Source organism: Dreissena polymorpha, chromosome 2, assembly GCF_020536995.1.
Source record: "Dreissena polymorpha isolate Duluth1 chromosome 2, UMN_Dpol_1.0, whole genome shotgun sequence".
In the NCBI taxonomy this organism is placed as follows: domain Eukaryota; kingdom Metazoa; phylum Mollusca; class Bivalvia; order Myida; family Dreissenidae; genus Dreissena; species Dreissena polymorpha.
In genome coordinates this window covers 19837297-19860093 of record NC_068356.1, presented here as the reverse complement: position 1 = coordinate 19860093, position 22797 = coordinate 19837297, and the positions used below count along the sequence as shown (strand labels likewise).

Genomic DNA, 22797 nt, shown 5'->3' with positions numbered 1-22797 from the left:
CCTTGTATTTGTATGCCTTTTAAATACAGTATCAGATGATTTGACTTTCTCTGAAACAGTCTCTGACACTCTCGAAGGCATGTGGTTTTTATCAGCTCTTGCAACTTTATGTGAATATTTAACATAACCTGATTCAGTGTTCACTTTCAGCAGCTTCTTCTTGCTCTTCAATTCATTAAGGTTCATTTCTTGGAATTTGTCATTATTAGTATGCATTTTGTTTGTTGTATTATCTGACTTTGTGAAACTGGATTCATCTTGAAAATTTTCATTGAATGTGTCATACTTTTTAGGTATTTTTCTATTTGAATAATCTGACTTTGAGAAACTAGATTCATCTTGAAAATTTTCATTGAATTTTTCATACTTTTTTTGCATTTTGCCTATTATATGATCTGACTTAGTGAAACTGGATTCATCTTGCAAATTTTCATGAAATTTGTTATACTTTTTAGGTATTTTTCTATAATTTGACTTTGAGAAACTAGATTTATCTTGAACATTGTCTTTATCCTTGACTTCATTTTCAGATCTAGAAGACTTATTTTTCCATGACGAAACATAGCGCAAAGGCACTGGAAGACACCTTTCTAGTTTCCTCCAGCAAAAGGATTGGGTCCATGTAGTATTGTCTTTTTGGCAGAAACACGATACTCTGCCAATATTTCTCCACTGTAACATCATGGAGTCAGATGACGGCTGAGCAAAATAAATAATATAAGCATACATTTGTTAAAGGAATCATTTAAAATATTTGTTTCAATATTTTAATATAAATACAGTAAAAAAAAACTCAAAACTGACCCTAAATCTAAATCAGATTCATCTCTAAATCAGAACACACCATTTAATTTGTTCCCATTTATTTCAGTATATATTAATCTGGGCATTGAAATTGTATTTACTGGTAAAGGCTTTCATTGATCGGACCAGCCAATAAATATTAACTAGTCCTAATATTCTGATTTTATCCTGTACAAAACCCTTTTTTTTTAATTTAAAACATGTGTTGGTCATTTGTATGTTTAATGTGCAAAACATTTTTAGGACAAAAGTAATAGCCTTATTCACGCTGTACTACAGGAAAAATCATTCACAAATAAACACCATGTAAATATATCATGTCTATTTAACCTGATGAATTCAAATATTGTAAAAATCTGACCAGAACAACAAAATTAAAAATAAGGTGTGTAACCCAAAGAAGTTTTGCAATAATAATAATGTGTGACCCAGGCACCTGCAAGCAGAGGTACATTCATAGCTAGCGCTATGATTCCAATGATAATTTGCTTTATATGTCAACTTTTTTTAGACAACATTATGCAAGCAAAGCACAATTTCCCAGAGGATTACATCCGTTTTCCATCATCAGTCTCTTAAGCAACATGCTGTGATTTTATCGTAGAGAATTGCAACCACTGAATGGTAGTGATACGGGTCATTCACGCTCAACTGATTCACAGCTGATCCCATTTTCAGTACCTTGGGACAATAAAACGTACATTGTGTAAACAATTTGGGGTATTGTGATTTTTTTTAAAGAAATATGATTGTTTGGTGAATTTATGGCATGATGGCATTATCCCCTCTTTTGGTCTGCGGACCATGTATAATTTTGTATAGGAACAGAACTATATATTATTGAAATTATATTTAAAAATTTGCATTATGCCCGGTCCTTCACAGTCAAAAAACAAATTAAAGAAAGTAGTCTGGATGTAAATAAATATAAACTTCGGCTTATTCCGTCTGCTTCCAGAAACTAGGAAAAAGTAGATAGTCTGTTTCTAAAAATACTACAGTTTATTCCGTCATTATTTGAAATAAACTTACCTTATTTGCATTTCCAATTAATTCCTATAAAAGCATCCATTGTTTAACTTTATAAACCTTCCGCAGATGTTGTCGGATTTCCATCACAAACACAACTGCATGTCAGTGAAAATAATATGGTGTTATCTAAACATTAAACCCCATTAAACCTTGACCGAAAACATTTAAACTGTGAACTGCGGTTTACACCCATAATGCAGTGTGGTGTATTTACTGCATGCTCCGTCGAAGCTCATTAGCCATGCAAGTCTGAGATTATTTGGTAATTCTGCAGCAAGCGTACCAAAAGAGTTCTGCGCCTCTATATATACTCCCGTTAATTGGTCTGCCCATTCATAATACTTGAAAATGTTAATAATTTCATTTTAAAATCTTTAAGACACTTTCCCCCAAAAATACCAAACCCCAGTTAAAAAATATGACCCCCCCCCCCCCAAAGAAACCCTCTTTCTGGAAAATTCCTCTCCTTGCATGATGAATAAATGTTGGATGTAAAAGCATCGCGCTCGCTATACATATACTCCTGTTATTTGGTCCGAACCAAAAGAGTTCTGCGCCTCTATATATGCTCCCGTTATTTGGTCCGCTCATTCAAAATACTTGAAAATGTTAATAATTTTATTTTTAAATTTTTAACTCACTAACCCCCCCAAAAAACCAAGCCCCAGTTTTAAAAATATGACCCCCCAAAGAAACCCTCTTTCCGGAAAGTTCCTCTCCTTGCATGATGAATAAATGTTGGATGTAAAAGCATCGCGCTCGCTATATATATACTCCCGTTATTTGGTCTGGACCAAAAGAGTCTGCACCTCTATAGGATATTCTTATTATTTGATCCGCTTATTAAACATACAATGAAATGCTTATAGTTTCATTTTGCCCGGACCAAATAACGGGAGTATATATTAGAATACAACTTTTTTCTCAAAATATGTTCACTTACGGAATAAACTGCATTTTTGAAGAAAATGATAAAACAGACTATACAATCGTAATAACTATAATACTGAACGAAAATAGGACAGAGAAAATATTATATTCTTACGCTGGAGAAAAATCAACATACTAGTGACCAGTGCCTTCCCCAGGAATTTTTTCAGGCGCCCCGGGGGTGGGATCGGGAGGGGTGTTCCCTCCCGACGTTGATTTAAAAAAATAATTAACATGTCAATTCACGTTCTATGGTGCGTTATAACTCAAAGAAAAACAGCGTCAAAAGACGTCATTTGGTGCGCTATGACTCTTCAAAAAAATCCCCCAGTCATTTAAAAATATTTTTTTTATATTGTTTAATTGTTTTAAAACTTTTCCGCACAGATAGTAAAATCCCGACTCGAACGATTCCCCAATACATCCGTTTCAACCCGACTCTATTACTGTATACTTACTATTTTTCAAGTTTCTATTTATTACCCGATAATCCCGTTTATTCCGTTTTTATCAATCTCTTTCTGGTAAATATTTACGATAAAAGCTTTCAGTTATTTCTTTAACAAAAACCTTGCCATTTTTTAAGTGACTATTTATAGATTTGATGAAATATTGCCTCTGAATATGCGTCAATCCCCTGACCTGTTGTGTGCTTGTTAAAACGCTCATTACACGCCATTTGTATGCAATAGACGCGACCTTGTACATGCTGCATAATTTTCGCGCTCTTTTTAATTGAGAAAAAGATTCGACACAAAATAAATTTGCACTGCTAATTTGAAGCAAAAATATTTAACGTTGCGGTTACATTTACATTCGGAAGTGTGTTTCGGATTCAAAACGCGTTAACATCGACTTACAGGAATGGGTTTCGGATTACAAATTTAATTATTCCCATTTGAGATTTCAACAAATATTAACCGTTGCGTTATAAATTCAACGATCATTTGTTTAAACACTTTACGAGTCGAATAAATGTTCTGACGGAATTATGCATGAAATTCACGTTGTCCACGAGGAACACGGCCGGTTGCCATCATCAGTCTTCTAACTATCGATTATCGGACGAAACATTTACAAGTGTGCGTAATTGATTCAACGAAAATTTGTTAAAGCGCATTACGTGTCGAATAAATGTCTGAAAAACGAGGTTAATCAGTTCTTTAAATGGACATGTTGAAATATACATGTACTGGAATTAAATAAATTGTTATCACATAATTGTAACCGGGAGTCATTTGCACAACTTACTCGCTATAATAATTAATTGTTTACCACTTGCAAATAATTTTTCGTATTAATTATGAGTCATAGGTAACACTTGTTTACAGTAAAAAGGTGTGATGATGATGCCCTAAACCGTCTTTAATGTTCTGTACTGTACTAATTACCGGTTTATATTACTCAAATGGTACAACTTTTTACAAATCAAGCTGCGATAAACTCTTACTTCATGCCCGGCGTCAATCAAAAATAATGGTCGATAGTTAACCCCGCCCTCATAAGCATTCGCGTAACCGATTGGACGATGAACTTCACAGTTTGACGACTGGAAAGTTACCAGATACATCCTTGTCAGCATTTATATGACCGTGTATTGTGGCTAGAATAATCGATACGCGCGTCATGCTATTCTCTTATCAGTGGATTATCCATTACCCCATGTGTGTTTATGGCGATTACTTGTGAAAGTAGGTACCGAGTGCTCTTTTAAAACAGGGACTATTTATACACTGATAGGGAAACCTTGATTTTTTTTGGACAATCTCCACTTTCTTTTACTGAAGAATACACTGATCGGAAAATTTCAAGCGCCCCGGGGACTCTGATTTCGAAATAAATGGCCAGGGGAAGACCCTGCTAGTGACCAAAGAAGCATCAAAGATAGTTTGGTCCGCGGACCAAAAGAGGGGATAATGATTCATTTATTGTATTCTAGCAAAAATATCAGAGAGGAAACAACGGCAATGATCGGGTTGATTCGGAGTTTCATAGTATGCATGTTCTGCTATTACTACACGCATACATACAGACAGGGAACCAAAATTAATACTTTCGGATTGTTTTGTTTATGTCAATGTTTTCAAGCAGAATGATAATATTTTTTTGCATATTTTTTGGGTACGCAAAAGTTCGGACATTCGGATCTTGCGAAACAAACAAGGAAATTCAAGGATTTTTTTTAATTCAAAGACTCCCCTTACACAAAAACAAGGAGTCCAAGGCCCATATTCACCAACAATTCTTAGATTTCAGTCTAAGAATAAAGAATTTTCTTTAAATTGGAAAATTAAAGATTTTCTTTAATTTTGAATAAAACTTGGAATTAACCACGTCTATGTACATCATTCTTCATGGAGAAAATGTTGTTAATGACTTAATCACCAGTGGTAGGCTGTATATATTCAAACTCTGAACATATATTTCTGGATTCTAAGTCTATTCTTTATTCTTACGTCTAAGAATGTCACTGTGTTTTGAATACCAGCCCGAGTCTCAGACTCATAGACTACCCTTAGTGTCAAACGCTGATGTGTTCATAAATTAAATGTGGCAAACTTTGAAGGTTATTAAACAGTGGAACTGTTTCATTTAGGGCGTAACCGGTTATCAATATTATCCATGTCAATTTTAATTAAAGGACCTGCGAAAACATTTGAAAATAACATTACTACACATTGAACTTATGTATATACATATATGTCATTGTAATTAATTTATGTCACTGTCAGATAGTTCTTCTTGAATGCTCTGAGCTCTTATAAGTACACAGGTACAGCTCAGAGTTCTTCTTGTTAACCCATTTTTTTCATGATAAAAAATTATGTCTTACGCAGAGCTCCAGATAAGGAGTTAGTCTAAAGGGTATTTCACCCCCTGATATTATTGTTAAAGTGTATTTTACTCCTTAATTGTTTCAGCCATAAAGGTTATTAGGGAATATTTAGGGGTATTTCCATTTCCATAGAAAACTTACAAAGTAAATGGCGTGTTTAATCTTGAATTATTATTATTTATTTATATTATTAAATGCAAACAGAATGAATTTTAAATGACAATATGAACAGACTTTCTTTAAAAATATTCCCGCAGGAGCAGCTGGTCGCTTAAAACGTCCCTTTTTTGATCCACACACATGATGGGCCGCCATTTTTATTACAAGCTTATTTTGATTGACTTACTTTTGATTTAAAGGTTAACTTACACTAAAAACTCAACTGGATTATTGGTTAAACCTGTTACGCACTTAAATCGATTTAAAATACGTACCAAGATTTGTATTGCGTTTTGTTACATACTGGGCTGATTTTTTATGCGTTTTTTTATATTTTATAAATGCGTAAATACACAGATACGCCTCTTATCTGGAGCTCTGGTCTCATATATGTCTATATAAAATAATCGAGGTCAATCAACCTAATACATCATTACAAACACAATATCTGTTATTACGATATCAATTTGCGAATGAATTGTGGAGAAATACTCTAAACAATTTTTTACAAAAACCGTTATCAAACCGAAAGCCAAAGTTTTGAATTGCCGATTCGATCTATCTTACGGATGTTCCGGAGATTGTTGGTATGTTATGATTGGTAGATTAGACACGACATCTATCTCCCCAAGGATTCCAGAGATAGTCTATACCGTATTTTCGAACTGGGAATTCTCAGCTTTTTCCATTGCAAAAACAAATACATTTAAAAGAACCGTTTACGTGTTTGAAACTTTGGATTAATATCAATATTATGCGAGCATAACAAATCATGTAAGTTGTTTTTATTTGCGCATTATGGATATATTTAGGATCTATTTGTGTTAATTTATGCCAGAAAATAGTTAATGGGGCTAATAATAATATTTCCGATTAAACTGCCGCCCAGATTCCGGGCGGCGAGTTTCTATAGAAAAATCGGGTTGTCAGTTGCAACTCCCAGCGACCCGGAGGGTCAATAGCTTGTATTACAGTTAAGTCTGGTAATCTTGCGCGTCCGGTAATCTTGCGCACTCCGCAGTTGTGAATTTCTCAGATTAGGAATGGAAGATTTAGTGATGAAAGATGGAATTTCACATTTTTAAGAATTAACGAATTTAAAATTTACGTATTCCATGCAAAATAAAATTTGATCATTACATTTTGACACCGTTTGCGTCATCCCTATACATTGTACATGTATCGTAAACACTGACCTATACTTACGATAAATTCGAAATGAAGCACACATTCCCTGCAGTCTTTAGCGTTTTCATACTTTAAATTAAGAATTCATAAATCCAACATGTAATTTAGCATTCCATTGCCCAATATCCGATCAGTTATGGTATTTTTTGGCCATTGAAAATAGATCCTATCAGACAACATTGTCATCATTTCCTGCCATTTTGTCAAACCACATTTGGTATTATCTCCGCATGTGCAATGGCCTAGTTTTGATATTTTATTTAAACTATGGAAGCATGATCGTCGTAAAATTAAAACTGTTATGCATAAACATTTTTGTTTCAGGCTAAAAATCAATCATTTTATATTTGTATTGATTCTTTTGCTACAGTCAAAGAATGCCACCACCATCATCAAAGAAACCGAAAAATCCAGATTAAATTTGAATGGTTTTACAAACTGATTTTTAAAATAATTTTCTGGAATGTATTTTGTCACTAATTGGACACCATATGTCTACAATTTTGCCTTAATGAGATTAGTACACCAAGTGCGCAAGATTACCGGACACTGTGATAGTTTGAAAATGAGGCGAGTCATGTTTGTTTTGAAATCAAATCGGACAGTTCTTCACTGAATTAATCAGATATTTTTGTGTTAATAAGCACATGAACTTCTTATTTTCATCATAAATTTAGATATTATGTTGTCAATTTATAAAAGAACATGTTTTTAAACCAATAGACCCTTACCTGCGCAAGATTACAGGACAGCATCGTATTGCAACCAACTGTCAGAATGATGCAGTTAGTAGACTGTGTCGCGAAAACATGTTCCATATTGAAATAAAATGCAACCGCTTTCAGAGAAGATTATTATTCTTGCTTGTTTAGCTTTATTTAATATATAAACACAATAACATAAACGATGTATACACATATTTTGTAATAAAATCGTTAATTTACCGTTGCGTTTAACTTCTCGAGGAATTGAGCTGTAACCTTCAGGGGAGGAAATCATTTATCAGTCACAAATTTAAGGTCACAATACACTAAATATTTTCCCTATATAATTCACAATCTCCACGCAGCGTTGTCGTGAATTCCTTGCTCTCACATATAATCTCTGCCATCACAAGAAAATCCTTCAAGATTTGATAGGATTATATTATTTTCTTTCACATTTTGAAAATAGTGTAGATACGTTAATGTTTCAAATTAATATAAAAAATACATAAATAAAAAAAGTAAAGGAAACAAAAGTAGAATTATTGTACCACGAAGCTAGGTTATCATCACGTGGCTGGTTATTAAGGCAGGGATTTGATCCAGCGATGCTGGTTCCAGTCAAAAATCTGCGCGGAGGCTGTACAGTATATTTCAATGTAAAAGCGACAACTTTAAGCGAAAATAAATGCAACATTTTGCACATAGAGACCTCCATCATCCCCATAACAATATATTTTGTTAAAGGGCGCCCTATGCTAAATCGATTTAAGCCATACAAAAATATATCATGTACACACCTAGAAAGAACTTGACACAAATAACACAAAACTTGATAGTTTTGGCACTTTCCTTTTTTCCGGCCGCCCTAGGCTTTAGTGGAATGTTACATTTTCCAGTGCATTTTTTAGTTTGTTCGCTTGCGAACAACTAAGGTTAAGAGTAGATTTTGCAAGCCAGTTTTGCTGATGATCAAAACCTTATCACTGCCGAGATACGCGCCGAAAAATAATTCCCAGCGTTGTTTCAGTTCTTGAAATACAATCATTTACAATTTGAAACGTTATATGAATATCGTGTTAAATAAAATAATGTTGAAAGGATCATTTATATAAAAATTAAAAAATCTAATTTTTAGCTATGCGTGGCGCGGAAGAGTATGTTTGTAAATGATTAAAATAGTCTACTACGTGCTACGTCAGTCAAGTGGTATTTCCGCAGCAAAGTCAATTCCAAATCTGAGGCTATTAATAGATCGACGTCTGAAAAACAATGGGATGTCGAGATTGCAATACACTGTCATGCGTCTTTTGCGTAACATCGTTGATAGCGCTTGAATGATTTCTGGTAGTACTGCGGGAGGGGATGGGGTTCTGATATGGAAAGGCAATGTTCAGAGGTTCTCAACAGACTGATAATGGCATTCGCTCGAGTTTAGAAAATCAAAGTACTGACAGTACTGGTGTGACGATGCTTTTGAAGAGGATGGATATAAAACATCAATTTAAGTTTATCTATATCACCACAATTGTGTATGTTGATACGAACATTTGGGTACGATAAAAAATTTGGGTACGAAAATTTTGGGAACGAAAAAAAGTTTAGGGGTACGGGGAAGTAGTACCCGTGGGTAACTTGACCCATTGAGCGAAACTGGGAGGCGGGTCATATTCTTGTTCATTAAGTATGGCAATACATTCATGATGATTCTCGAAAGTAGGTATGAGCACATAGCCGGACCATGTGAGCTCAATCGAATGAGCACTTGACTATCCGAGTTCGCCCACGAACACATGGATAAGTTAACTAATAGCGAAATGACCTTATACATGTATATGCTGAAATCTAACAATCGAACGAAATATCAAACATGGTATGTACACTTAGGTGGTTGTGTAATTTCTGTTAGAATATCGTATTCAATATGTAAATTTTAAATGATTGTGCCCGCACTTGAGTTTGTTGCCTTGTTTGAGTCTATACGCGCCTAGGCTGCACCCAGTGTGTGTATTTGTGTTTTTCCAAGGTAATGAGTTACCTCCGCGCTGAGGCTGCATAATGTTGGGACCCGGAGTGTGTCCAGCACTCCTACCTAATAAGATTAGATTGACGACAGTTGGGACGAATTTTGAATGATAGCTGCAATTTCCAGCTATTTGTTTTGTACTGAAATACTTTTTAATTTTTTATATGGTCAAATGCTGCGGGGGGGATGAGATTTTCCGGAAAAAAACAACTGTCAGGAATGGTGACCACAAAACATACAAAATATAACATTGCGCCGGGAGCGGGAATCGAACCGGTGTCGTAAAGGTGAAAAAGCGAACGTCCTTACCACTGCGCTAGCGGGACGGACAAAGAAATGTTGTTTTATCTATATATATCATAGCAGTGCAGCGTTTACAATTTGCAGGTTCGAAATCGTTCGCATTCTTTAGTTTTGTGATCACGTAAAAAGTTAATTTTACATGTTTTTATTCGCAATGTATTTACTTTATCGAGAACAAATATCAAACAAAATAGAGAAAATATATAGTTGTTTCATTGGTCCATAAAATTAAAATGGATGTAAAATTACTAATTTGAAATTAACGTTCTGATACACTTATTGAATCTGTTTCCCCAGGATATGCTGTTCTATTAATATTTACCTTTATCAACACGAACGACAACTCTGCTAGGAGAATGTTATCAATGAAAATCAACGAGCAATCTCCTACGCAGTGGCGAATGCCAAGGGAAGTAACTGAAAAATCGAGTTATCTCAATCGGACTGGCTCGGTCTTTTACATAGGTCGCAATTGTGAAGATTTTTTTTACTGGTTATCAAACCTTGGACGCTGCTGTTCCAGCATCGTCAAAAACACTAAACACCCCGGTACAATAATGCCGGTCCATTTTATAAACCAATGATAAATTGATTTAAATAATAGCGGTTGATACGGTGTATGTTTTTGAAAGGATTATAAATCAGGCTGAAGTATCAACGGGGTTTCAGGGGTTTTAACACGGGCTAGATAGAATGTAATCACATCGTTAAGAACTTTTTCTTGCAAATATCTCAAGTTATTGAAATACATTTGCCAAAATCTTTAGTGCATAAAATACAATTTTTCTTGCAGTTTGTGCCGATGTCTGAAGGTATAATCATAAATCTTTGAATATGTCTGAATTCGGTGACAAATTTTCACATTTCGTGAAGTAAAACCGTGTAGTACAAATCGAATTTTGAACCAGAACACAGGCTTATTAAATACAGTAATTCTGATGTATTTCACATTGCCATAAGCAGCATAAAATCTGTCTTTCATGTACTAGCTGAAATTCTTTAGAAAAATTGTTTTAAAAAGTTATTTGAAATAAAGCACCACTAACCGTAGTCTGTAAATCCATTAGAGTTAAAAGGGGAATCATACAAAGTCACGTGATCCTGCACCCTGTTAACACACACACAGACGATCCCTTTTCTGACCAACGGAAAAACTCAATACAATTTTACTAAGTGATCAATAGAACCATTGTTTCATTATGTTAAGCAAAAACAAAATATTAAAAGGAAAATATTTAATTTTAATATGCATGTTCATTTTGTTTCATTATGTCTCATAATGATACGTAATACGCTGTTTATTGGGAAAATTCGTAACAACCGGAAATAAATTATCCATATTCGATTCAACTCATAACACACATTCTATGCGGTGAATATGCGACTAACGTATTGAAGATAAACTGTTGCAGATGTTTAGTATTTATTAAGTATTAAGTATTTTTAGTATTTAGTGAGATACGATAGTTAACAGAACACTTTACAATCAACTTGCATTCGCACAGAGAAAGGGTCAACTTGGTGCAGCGTTTCCTTCAGTTAAAGTTCAAATCTTTACACAATTCCATTTGTAAAGATTCCATTTGTAAGGCTCAGGCTTGTGGATAAGTATAATTTCATTGGTTGGTTATAAATACGACATCCGGTCACATGTATTATAACTTGCACGGGTGATAACAACGCAATAGTATAAGGTTACGCTTGTTTATATATGTATTCACAGATCCCCATTCATAAAACGTTGAACATGAGTTGCGAAAATGCTGACTTTGAAATAAAGTTTGAATTTTTTTTTTTTAAATAATTGAATTGAAAACAAAAGTTAAACTATTGTGTGTTTGTATTCACTTGTTAGTCGCATATTCACCGCATGAAATGTGTTTTATTATAGTCAAACCACACATTAGTGTTAGTAGATACAAATTATACTATGGGAGTTCACATCAAATGTGTCCTCACATGGCTAATTATTATGAGTTTATGTCCTACCATCAAAATAATTATTTTAATATTTAACAAGCAGTTTTCTTTCGAAACATTCAAATCACAAATTCATAGCTGCGTCATGCGAAAATGGGTCTTATGGCGTTTCGGCCAGCGTAGCTCAAGCCCAGCCTGTCCATTTGCGTTGTCTGATCAGAAGCGAGGCTGTCCGCTATAAAATCACTCAAGATTTTATGGTATCATAATGTATCTCCTGACCAGACTGAGAGATGTGCAGACTGGGTGGGCTATAGCTATGATGGGCGCATATGGAATAAGACCCATTTTCGCATGACATGGGTCTTTTAAAATCTGATTGCGAGTTGTAAAGGGCATATTTTAGCACACTGCACTTCGATATAAAATTGAATTCAAAAAAGCAAATACAACAAACTGGTAAATAAGGGTAGCCTATTAAGACTTTCAGGAACGATTTCCAGACGAGTACGGCAATCATTTGCGGTTAGATAATTGAACTATTTTCTCTTAACGTGACACTATACTATTTCGGTATTTTTGCTCATCTTGAAAGCAAAACTGTGTTTATCGATAGTCAATTATGTCTTACCCTGACGTTTTAGTGACCGAGTATGTACAGACCCTGAAATTCTGCGAGGTGTTTTTAACGCGTAATTTTAACAAGACCACAATTTGTGTCTATGTGTCGTTTGAACATGCAGAGAGTAGTACGGAGTTCCGTACATTGAACAGTGTTACATCCTTTGCGCTGCTCACAGACACAGTGATGCAGCCAAAGTTTAGGCGATTTCTCTCGAATCAGACTATAACATATTCGAATCCATTCATTCGTGCCTGCTTGCGTTATGTGGAGGTCATTTAAGATGTAAAGCTGGGTGAAACTGCTACGCCGAAATAGCGCATGCGAGTTCTATATCGATGTAAAGGTGAGCACTTGGTTGACACCGTGTGAACTACTAGGTTAACAAGTAATGCATCAACAACAAAGTAAGGGTACACGGCGCTGACATTATGCCTACCCGATTCGTGAGTAAAAACTTCTGCTTGCAGATTTATTTTTTTAATTATTTCAATCAATTATCTTATTGTATATTTTGAATGGTATATGGTGTCAAAATAAAGTTGTGTAAAGAGAATTTCCATCATGAAATTATATTCTTAGTGTGATAGGTATTCGATATTCCAACAATATTCATTTAATATGATGGTGATTGCCAATTTTATTGTATACTAACTGGTTTTCGTTTTACCATTTTCATATCATATTTTTAATGCTTTCCGAACGTGAAAAAAGAGACATGTTGTTGTTATTTTGCATAAGTTATCTTTATAATATAAATATGAGGATAAACAGTGCACACACATCTCGACATGTGCGTTAAGATACACTCTGTATACATTTTAATGGGTTGTGTTCATGTTAAACTTGCGATTTATAAAGCTATAACATACTTTTGAAAAATGAGTTGCGTCTAAGATTATGCAATAGCGAACAACTTCAGTGCCGTCAGCGCTTTGATTTTACTATAGTCTCTGATTTTATTATATTTTAGGGATTTAGAAATAAACACCTATTCACAACCTATCACCATCTCCAAAAGATAAAAGCAGAACAATGGTCTAAAGTACGATGGCATAGAGGTGACATTCACTCCTCTTTTTTTTAAATTGCACTCCTCTTTTTTCTATCTCGTGGCCACGACTTAGTAACTCGTGGCCACGAGTTAGCTTTGTCGTGTCAACGGGATAGAAAAAAGAGGAGTGCAAAACTAAATAAAAGAGGATTGCAATTAAAAAAGAGCGGTGCAGTGAATATAGGAAGGGTGCATTAAACAAAAGAGGAGAGACTTTCGAGCTCTCGAGATCCCGACTTAGCTAACTCGTGGCCACGAGTTAGTCAGCCAATAAAATACTATCTTGTTCCCTCAAATTAATCAGCCAATGAAAACGTCTCAAAGGCAAGGCTCTGATGTAACATAACATTCTACTATTAGTACTACTATTACTACTACTACTACTGCTGATTTTGTTGTTGTTGTTGCTGCTGCTTCTACTACTACAACAACAACAAAACAACAACAACAACAACAACAACAACAACAACATCAACTACTACTACTACTACTACTACTACTACTACTACTACTACTACTACTACTTTCGACGCGCAGTATTTTGTCAAAAGGGCACTTTCGACGCGCAGTATTTTGTGAAAAGGGCACGTTCGAGCGCGCGGGTGTTTCTGGAATGCTTCCTATTGCATGTTAATTTATATGTTATAAATAATTGTATTATTCCCATTATCATTAAACCATTCAAATATAATGTCTACGATGAGGATTAAACTAATTACAATGTAATAAGAGATTGATGAATTTTCATATGTAAACAAAAAATTGAGGGGGGGGGGGGGCAGGGCGGAGGTTCAGGGGGGGGGGGGGGGGCAGGGAGCTGCGCCCTTCGATTTAGGCCTAGCTGGAGCACTGACTACTACTACTACTACTACTACTACTACTACTACTACTACTACTACTACTACTACTACTACTACTACTACTACTACTACTACTACTACTACTACTACGACTACGACTACGACGAGACGACGAACGACGCGAGACGACGACTACGACGAGACGACTGACGACTACTAGACGACTACGACGACGACGACAGACGACGACGACTACGACGACACGTACGACGGCTACGGACGACGACGACGAACGACGACTACTACAACCACTAACACACTACTACACTATACGACTACGACTACTACTACTACACACAACCACTACTACTACTACTACTTCTACTACTACTACTACACTACTACTACTACTACTACTACTACTGACTACTACTACTACTACTACTCTACTACTACTACTACTACTACTACTACTACTACTACTACTACTACTACTACTCTTACTAATGCTACTACAACGACTACGACTACCACGACCGCCGGACGCCGCCGGATGGACGACCAACGGACGACCGGTAGGACGGACGATGGACGACCGACGGACGACGCCAGATGGACGACCGACGGACCTCGACCGAAGGATGGACGACCGACGGACGACCGATGGACGACCGACTGACGACCGACTGACGACCGGACGACGACTACGACGACGGCGACTTCTGCTGCTACTACTACTACTACTACTACTACTACTACTACTACTACTACTACTACTACTACTACTACTACTACTACTTCTACTACTACTACTACTACTACTTCTACTACTACTACTACTACTACTACTACTACTACTACTACTACTACTACTACTACTTCTTCTAGCAACAGCAGCAGTAGCAGTAGTAGTAGTAGTAGGAGGCGGAGGCGGAGGAGCAGTAAAAGCAGTATCGATAGTAGTAATAGTAGTAGTAGAAGTAGTGGTAGTAGTAGTAGTAGTAGTTGTTGTTGTAGTTGTAGTAGTAGTAGTAGAAGTAGTAGTAGTAGTAGTAGTAGTGGTAGTAGTAGTTGTAATAGTAGCAGCAGCAACAACAACAGCAGCAGTAGTACTAGTAGTAATAGTAGTACTTATAGTAGTATGTTATGTTATATCAGAGCTTTGCCTTTTTTCATTGGCTGATTAATTTGAGGGAAGAAGATAGGATTTGATTGGCTGACTAACTCGTGGCCACGAGTTAGCTAAGTCGGGATCTCGAGATGTCGAAATTCTCTCCTCTTTTGTTTTATGCACCTTTCCTTTATTTACTGCGCCGCTCTCTTTTTAATTGCACTCCTTTTTTGTTTAGTTTTACACTCCTCTTTTTTCTATCTCGTGACCACGACATAGCTAACTCGTGGCAACGAGATAGAAAAAAGAGGAGTGCAATTTAAAAAGAGAAGTGAATGTAACCTCTATGCCACCGTACTAAAGTGCAAAACATGCCTTCGAGTAAAAAATATATTTTTTTTACAGAGTACAGCCTATATTACTTGATTATTTAGTTATATGATAAAAGGTGCTACCAGAAGCTTATTTTATAACCTTGTAATGTAAAATACGTTTCGGCATTATTGTGTTCAAAACATTATAATTGTTTCAAATAATGCATCCAAACAATTAAATCGTTTTTTTTCTGGATGCAGTGTTTTACATCTGCCAAGATTTTAGATCAAATATTTTATAATTGTGTGCTTATTTAGACTTTAGAATTCAAAGATAGTTTGGTGGCTGCAGTGTAGTGGATATGGTCTCCGCTTAGCGACTCTTAGGTCTCGGTATTGATCCTTTAAGTGGAAGCGATCTTTAGATAAGCCTTTAGAAACCAAATACTGGTCAGATTGTTTTTATGATGTCTCAATTCAACTTAAGTTGTTGATTCTTGCATAACCTGATTTAAAATAGGTTGTTAAAGTAATGTCATGTGTCAAATCAATTTTCATTGTCAGGATTATCAATTTATTATGATGCAATTGAAATATTTCATACAGATAGGTATCTCACAGAGTTTTCTTTCGCAAACTTTTGTTGACTACTTTAAATTCTGTCGTCACAAAAAAAACTAGCAATCTTAAAGAAATTGATAAATCACAGTCTTAACTGCATATTTTTAGTTTTAAGCTATACATTGTATATTAAAGATTTGAGTGCGAGCATAAATGTCATACATCATAATTCATTTATACATTCTAATAACAAATGGAACACAATTATATATATCAGTAATAATATGAGCTTATTTATATGTCACGCATTGTATTTCTAGGCTCAGCCGCTAGCAAAAGCATGTAAATAATGTTAATATGTTCAGTAGATATATACAAACTTATATGGTAATGTATGGCGCTACTAAACACTTCACATTTATTTGAATGTTAAAGAATAGTAACACAATAAATTAGCTTAACTCATATTTAATAAATTATCCATCAATTTTAATACATACCGAATTAGAGTTGTTTGATCAGCTTGTTTTACCAATGATAAATTATGGGTCAGAAATATGGGGCTTAACTAAGTCAATGGCAATTGAAAGAGTTCACTTAACTTTTTGCAAAAAAAACCCCCTTCTTGGCGTGAAAATTCAAACACAGAATAATTTTGTTTATGGGGAACTTGGAAGAACATCCTTTATAAGTAAAAGAGCCATTAATGTTATACGGTTTTGGTTGAAAATTATTCAGTTAGAAGATCATAAGTATGTTAAGTGTATTTATAGCCACATGTGTGAGAATTTAATAAATTAACCAAATAATTATTCTTGGGCAAAATCTGTTTGTAATCTGTTGCAGACATTAGGCTTTCAATATGCATGGCTAAACTATGGTGTAGGTGCTGAAAAGTGTTTTAATCATTGGTAAAGTCTAGATTAAATGATACATTTTTTCAAAATTGGATGTCAGAACTTAATGATTCTTCTAGAGCAATACGTTACAGGCAGTTTTTTAAATTTGAATTGCAACCTTACTTTAAAATATTAGTATAAATGAGTTTATCTCTGATCTTTGTAGATTAAGGGTTGCATCCCATAGGCTAGAAATCGAGTCAGGCAGATGGCATAAACCTAAAGCCATACCTTTTCAATATAGAGAATGTCAAAATTGCAATGACAGACCTTGAGGATGGATATCATTTTTTATTAGAATGTTCCTTATATGATAATATTACGATATTGTATATGAATGAATATTACTGGAAAAGACCAAACATGATAACAATCGGATAATACAAGTACCAACATAAACTTAGCTTTGTATGTACATAAAGCATTTAGTCAAAGAAACCTGTATAAATATTATTGTGATTGATTGTATATATATATAATTCATTACTCAAACTTGACTTCTCGCTCTCGTGTAGATTCGTCTTTGTTGGTTTTGATGTTATCGTTAGAGCTTTAATTGTTAAATAGATTCTAAATGTTGTAATTTTTTTTGTCCTAGACCTTTAATGTATTGATGCTTTATTTTACAACTTATGAAATTCAATACTGATCACATGTCATGCCTTTATTTATGTTTTGATCATGTATACTCATGGACTGTCTATTTATTAAATTGAATAAACCAATAAACCATACAACTTAATCACTGTTATCAACTTACACGAATGATTATGTACATGTGCTTGCAAACTCTTTTTTCTACTGTAAATATTAATATATTGGCCGATTATTCTAAACAAAATAGAAAAAGATGCTGGTATAACCATTATTTATGATTTTGTGTTATAACTCCCAAATAACCATTATTTATGATGTTGTGTTATAAACCCAAAATAACCATTATCTATGATTTTGTGTTGTAACTCCCAAATATTTCATAGTTCATTTTATTAACATTGGTTTCCTGTTTTTACCTGTATCGTGTGCAGTTTTCATTAATGGAACAGAACTGTGTAGGTTTTAAACAATCTCCTTCATATTGTAAGCGTAATTTCATATTTTTTTTCAACTTCAAGGAGAGATGATTCTGAACTTATTCTTACGTTGCTCATTTACGATAGGGGTTGAGAACTAATTGATACGAAAACACTGTAAAAGTTTGACAAAAAAAAATTGAATGAAAACTGTAAATTGTATAAAGAAGCTGCATTTCAAAATACTTCGAAATTCAGTAAAAGATCATAATCGATTTATTGCTCCGATATTCATCATTTTCAATAGGGTTCGAGTAATACTGATATAAAAACACTTAACAAGTTTGGAAAGATTCAGACGAAAGTTGTGAAATCTTTTAAACAAGTGGAAATTTTTTATTTTGTCAAATTTAATAGAAAAAAAATCTGAACTTATTGTCCCGATGTTTCTCATTTTAAATGAGGTAAAAATGCTCATTGATATGAATACACTGTAAGTTTAGAAAGAATCTGATGACAAATGTTTACATAATCACCTAATCAAGCAGTTTTTCACTTTTATTTTTAAATTCAAAGAGACACAATTCTGGACTTATGGTCCGATATTGCTCATATAGAGTTTGGGTTTGGTCCTCATTGATAAAAAATCCCGGGGCCCTTAGATGACTGTTGCGTTAACAACTTCAGTCTAACGCTCTCCCAACTGAGCTATTCCGGCTGACATTCACTTATGTACTACTATTTGTTGAAGTTGTGTATAGCGATCGTTATAATATGTCTATTAATAAACTAATACATTGTACGTTTTCGTACCACTACGCCTTCCAATAAACTTGCTTGCGCGATAGGTCGTCAGATATCGTACTACATTGATTCTCCACTAAATAAGCAAATTAGAAAAAACACAAAATAAATATATTTTGATTAGTTTTAGTTTTTATACAAAACATCATTTGTTTTTTATACAAAACCAGAAAGTTTACGTATTTGCCCAGTCGCTGTGATCTTTCCCCTGTGATCAGTTGTGGATCAGTTATTAATTAAAACAATTAGCTTTGCATTATTGGCAATAAATGTTGTAATAAATGTTATAGGCACAAATGCAGTACTTATTTACAATAATTTACACAAAAAAATCACCACTATGCAAGATATTCTTAAAACAAAAATATATACATTGATCCGTAAAATAAGTTCTCCTCCCATAAGCGAAAAAAAGCATTAAATACTAGTCGCCTCCCTCCAGGGCGACGCCAATGATACAGCATATTATGTACAATATAGTAACATTGTATTACTATTAAAATAATGAACACTGCTGCTTTTGTACCAGGGTATTATAAATGAATCATTGAACAACAAGTGGAAGCCAAATTATGTATTTCACAATAAACAGGAAATCATATTAATTAATTATTTAAACCAACTTGTTGCTACTGTACACTGTCATACTAAAATGATAACAACGCAGTGGTCTTGGTACTAAGTGCTTTTACATACTTATTGCAAGTTTTTTTATTACTACTTTAACATTTATTTGCAGGCACTGGTTTACATAAAGACTAAATTTGCACGGGAATATTCGTTTTTGTCATTAAATCGTTAACTAAACAATCGTTGACAATCTTTGAACATCTGATTTTTATAATTCCATAGCTGATTTTGTTCACAGACAGACACATATGAGCTCTCTAAAAATCTATGCAAGTTCACGTATGTTCCATCGAAGTAAACCAACAGAACCAATAAATAAGATCACCATAGCTTATATCTATATTCCTAGGAAACTTTGATATTTCAGGAATCACTCATTTGTGGTTTATTGAAACTAAATCGTTTAGTTTTTTCTCAACAGTCTCAGAAAGGCTTGTGTAATGCCCAGCACTATGATGAGCAGCTTCTAAAAAAGGAAACAAACAAGAATCTTAAAATTTGTGAAATTATGCAGAAGTTTTGTAAATGTCATGTGTTTTTGGTATCGATTTCGAACAGTCTGGAAGATGTTTGTACGAAAATCCAACAATATTTAATTTAGCGGTTGAATGCCGAATCTTTATATAGTGATAACAGCAAATCAGCAAGTGCGAGCAGATGAAGTGTAAACAAGTTGAAAATTGTGTTTGGATAAAGTTATCGCGATTTGTGGTTAACCGTTTTGAGACTATGGCTTATTCCCTTAAGACCGGGAAACAGAAAACAAATCAAATGTGAGCAAAATGTCTTATTTGGGCGGTGAAAAACCTATATTGTAAGAAGATAGAGAACAATGCGCTACACAATAATGACTTTCATAGCGTTTTTTCCCGAGGTATGCATATACGTGTGATATACCATTTGTCGAAATTTCTATGTAGCTCAAGTGGCCCATGAATGAATTGCAAAATATATGACATGGGCAGAATACGAGTCTGATCCCCTGATACGCAGTTTTATCAGAAAACTGATACAAAAAGCGGTAACATTACACTTAACCATTGAGTGTCCCTCTGCTGTCAACGAATATACTGCCTATATTTAAAGAGGTTTCTATTGGTGTATATTACGTCATTTAACAATCGGAGAACTGTCTTTTGTGGATATTTTTAATATCCTGCATGTGTCTGGAGTACGGTGGATGCATTTGACAGCGATTCACTTTCCTGCAATACGGTGTATTTTTGATTGCTATGATTAGAAGAGGACATATCTATCTTTAAAATAATACCAGGCTTTCAAAATTTGATACGAAGAAAATGCAAGAAAATGCGTTGAAAGTTGGCAGTTTTATAATTGGAATAAAAATTGTTGTAAGTGGTGCTCTCGGAATTTGTGATTTTGTTTTGTGGTTACTATACAGCACAGTACGTATGTTTTAGTAAAAAACAAATATCTGAAAATTGCTGCGATAAAATTCGAACATCCAAATGTTGTCGAGTCTCTAGTAAATTGATAAGGTATAGGTATTCAGACATTTATTAGTCCTGTTCCTCATATCATAAAGTCGGGAGTGAATCCCACTAAAAGCTTGCTTATTATATAGTAAGTTATAAGATCAACTGTCGATAAAATGTTTTTCAAGATGAGTACATTTAAAGACCTTTAAATGGGCACAGTTTATAGGGTCATCATTTTACTGATATCCTTATCACTGAGGTATTGTATGACTGTCTGATTTCAACCAAACCTTTGTTGCGTGGTGGTGTATGAAGGGCGCTGACTGCTATAAAGCCAAATATACGGTATGCCAACACGTTTGTCGGAGTTGTTGAGCACGTAAAACAAACCAGAAAGCCAAAGCGTGTGTGTGTAGTTCGAGTATTATGACGTCCTTCCCGAGCCAGAGGCTGCGTTATGTATGTACTTGTACCCGGAGTGTGCTTCAGCATGCCTTCCTAATTAACTTTCTCACTGAAATTGGAACGAATGTTGAATTATAGCTGCAATTTCCAGCTATTTCATTGTTAATGAAATATTTTTCAATTTTGGTGTGGTATTGTGTTGTGGGGGGAAGCCGTGGTATGCGGAGGAAACTCCGCCTTTCCGTTATGGTGAATGTAATGCCTTGCAGTATCTTCTACCATGTTCAGTGTTGTGTAGTTCAAAAGTAAACAATTGTCATTTGTAAATTATTTTAATCACTCATCTATCACTCCTTCATCAGGTTTATACATATAGTTTAAGGACAGCACATTTAAGCTGAGATGATGATTTGACATGTGTATTTTAAAGATCATTAACCAAAATTTTGCTAAAACTAACTGTCAATGTCCAAACTTCATTGAAGCTAGTCCAACCGTCATCTTACAATGATTCTTTTGATTATATCCATTTCCAAGTGACTTAACATTGTATAATTATAATAATACAACAACAAGTTACTTTAAGATACTATTTCATTGTCGTTAAATGTTCAATCGTGTTGTTTATTGTTAAAAATTCGCCATTCCTAAAAAGCACTTTTCAGCAGTTTCAATATTTCGTACCGTAATATTTCTTCTCTGTCATAACTGCATTTTTGTTTAGGCCAGAGAGAAGTATATTTGTTTATTGTTAGATGTAGAATATTTTGCTCATCTATATATGCTCATAAAATGTTTTGTTAGTTAAAATATAATATTATTGTTGAATGTTTACCGCTAGAGAACTTTGTTTAGGATTTAGGATTCCTAAATGCATTTGATTGGTTGTTGTAATCCGAAGTCATTTTGATTGGCTGAGGAAATTCCTAATTCATTTTGTTTGGTTTGTGCGCAGAATCACGCAGAATCCTAAATCCTAAGTTGCTGAGCGGCAGGTATAAATAGCGCGGAAAAACAACATTTGGTATCTTTCATGATCACAAAAACTTCCGTTCATTACGGCATAAAAATCAGATCTTTATTAATTATTTACATCTTATTGTCAGATCTTCTCCATTCTGAGAATGGTAAGCTATTTTACAAGTTAAAACTAACTTTACATCTTTGGTTACAGTATTAAGTACATTAAAAATGATTCATCCGATGTCTTATGAACTCCAGAGATATATCTGCGCTATACGAA

At 34.5% G+C, this 22797-nt stretch overlaps 1 protein-coding gene across 2 annotated transcripts in view; it reads right to left on the bottom strand.

The window, feature by feature from the left end:
* The window catches only part of LOC127866135 (pentatricopeptide repeat-containing protein 1, mitochondrial-like), a 43054-nt gene extending 35086 nt beyond the window's left edge, over window positions 1-7968 (bottom strand). For both annotated transcript variants that reach the window (XM_052406544.1, XM_052406546.1), the window contains exons 1-2: window positions 7894-7968; window positions 2-699 (exon numbers count right to left, since the gene is read on the bottom strand). In XM_052406544.1, coding sequence (XP_052262504.1) covers window positions 2-684 — 683 coding nt within the window. In that variant the 5' untranslated portion in view covers window positions 685-699; window positions 7894-7968. The remainder of the gene's footprint in view (window position 1; window positions 700-7893) is intronic.
* Between the last annotated feature and the right edge of the window lie 14829 nt (window positions 7969-22797).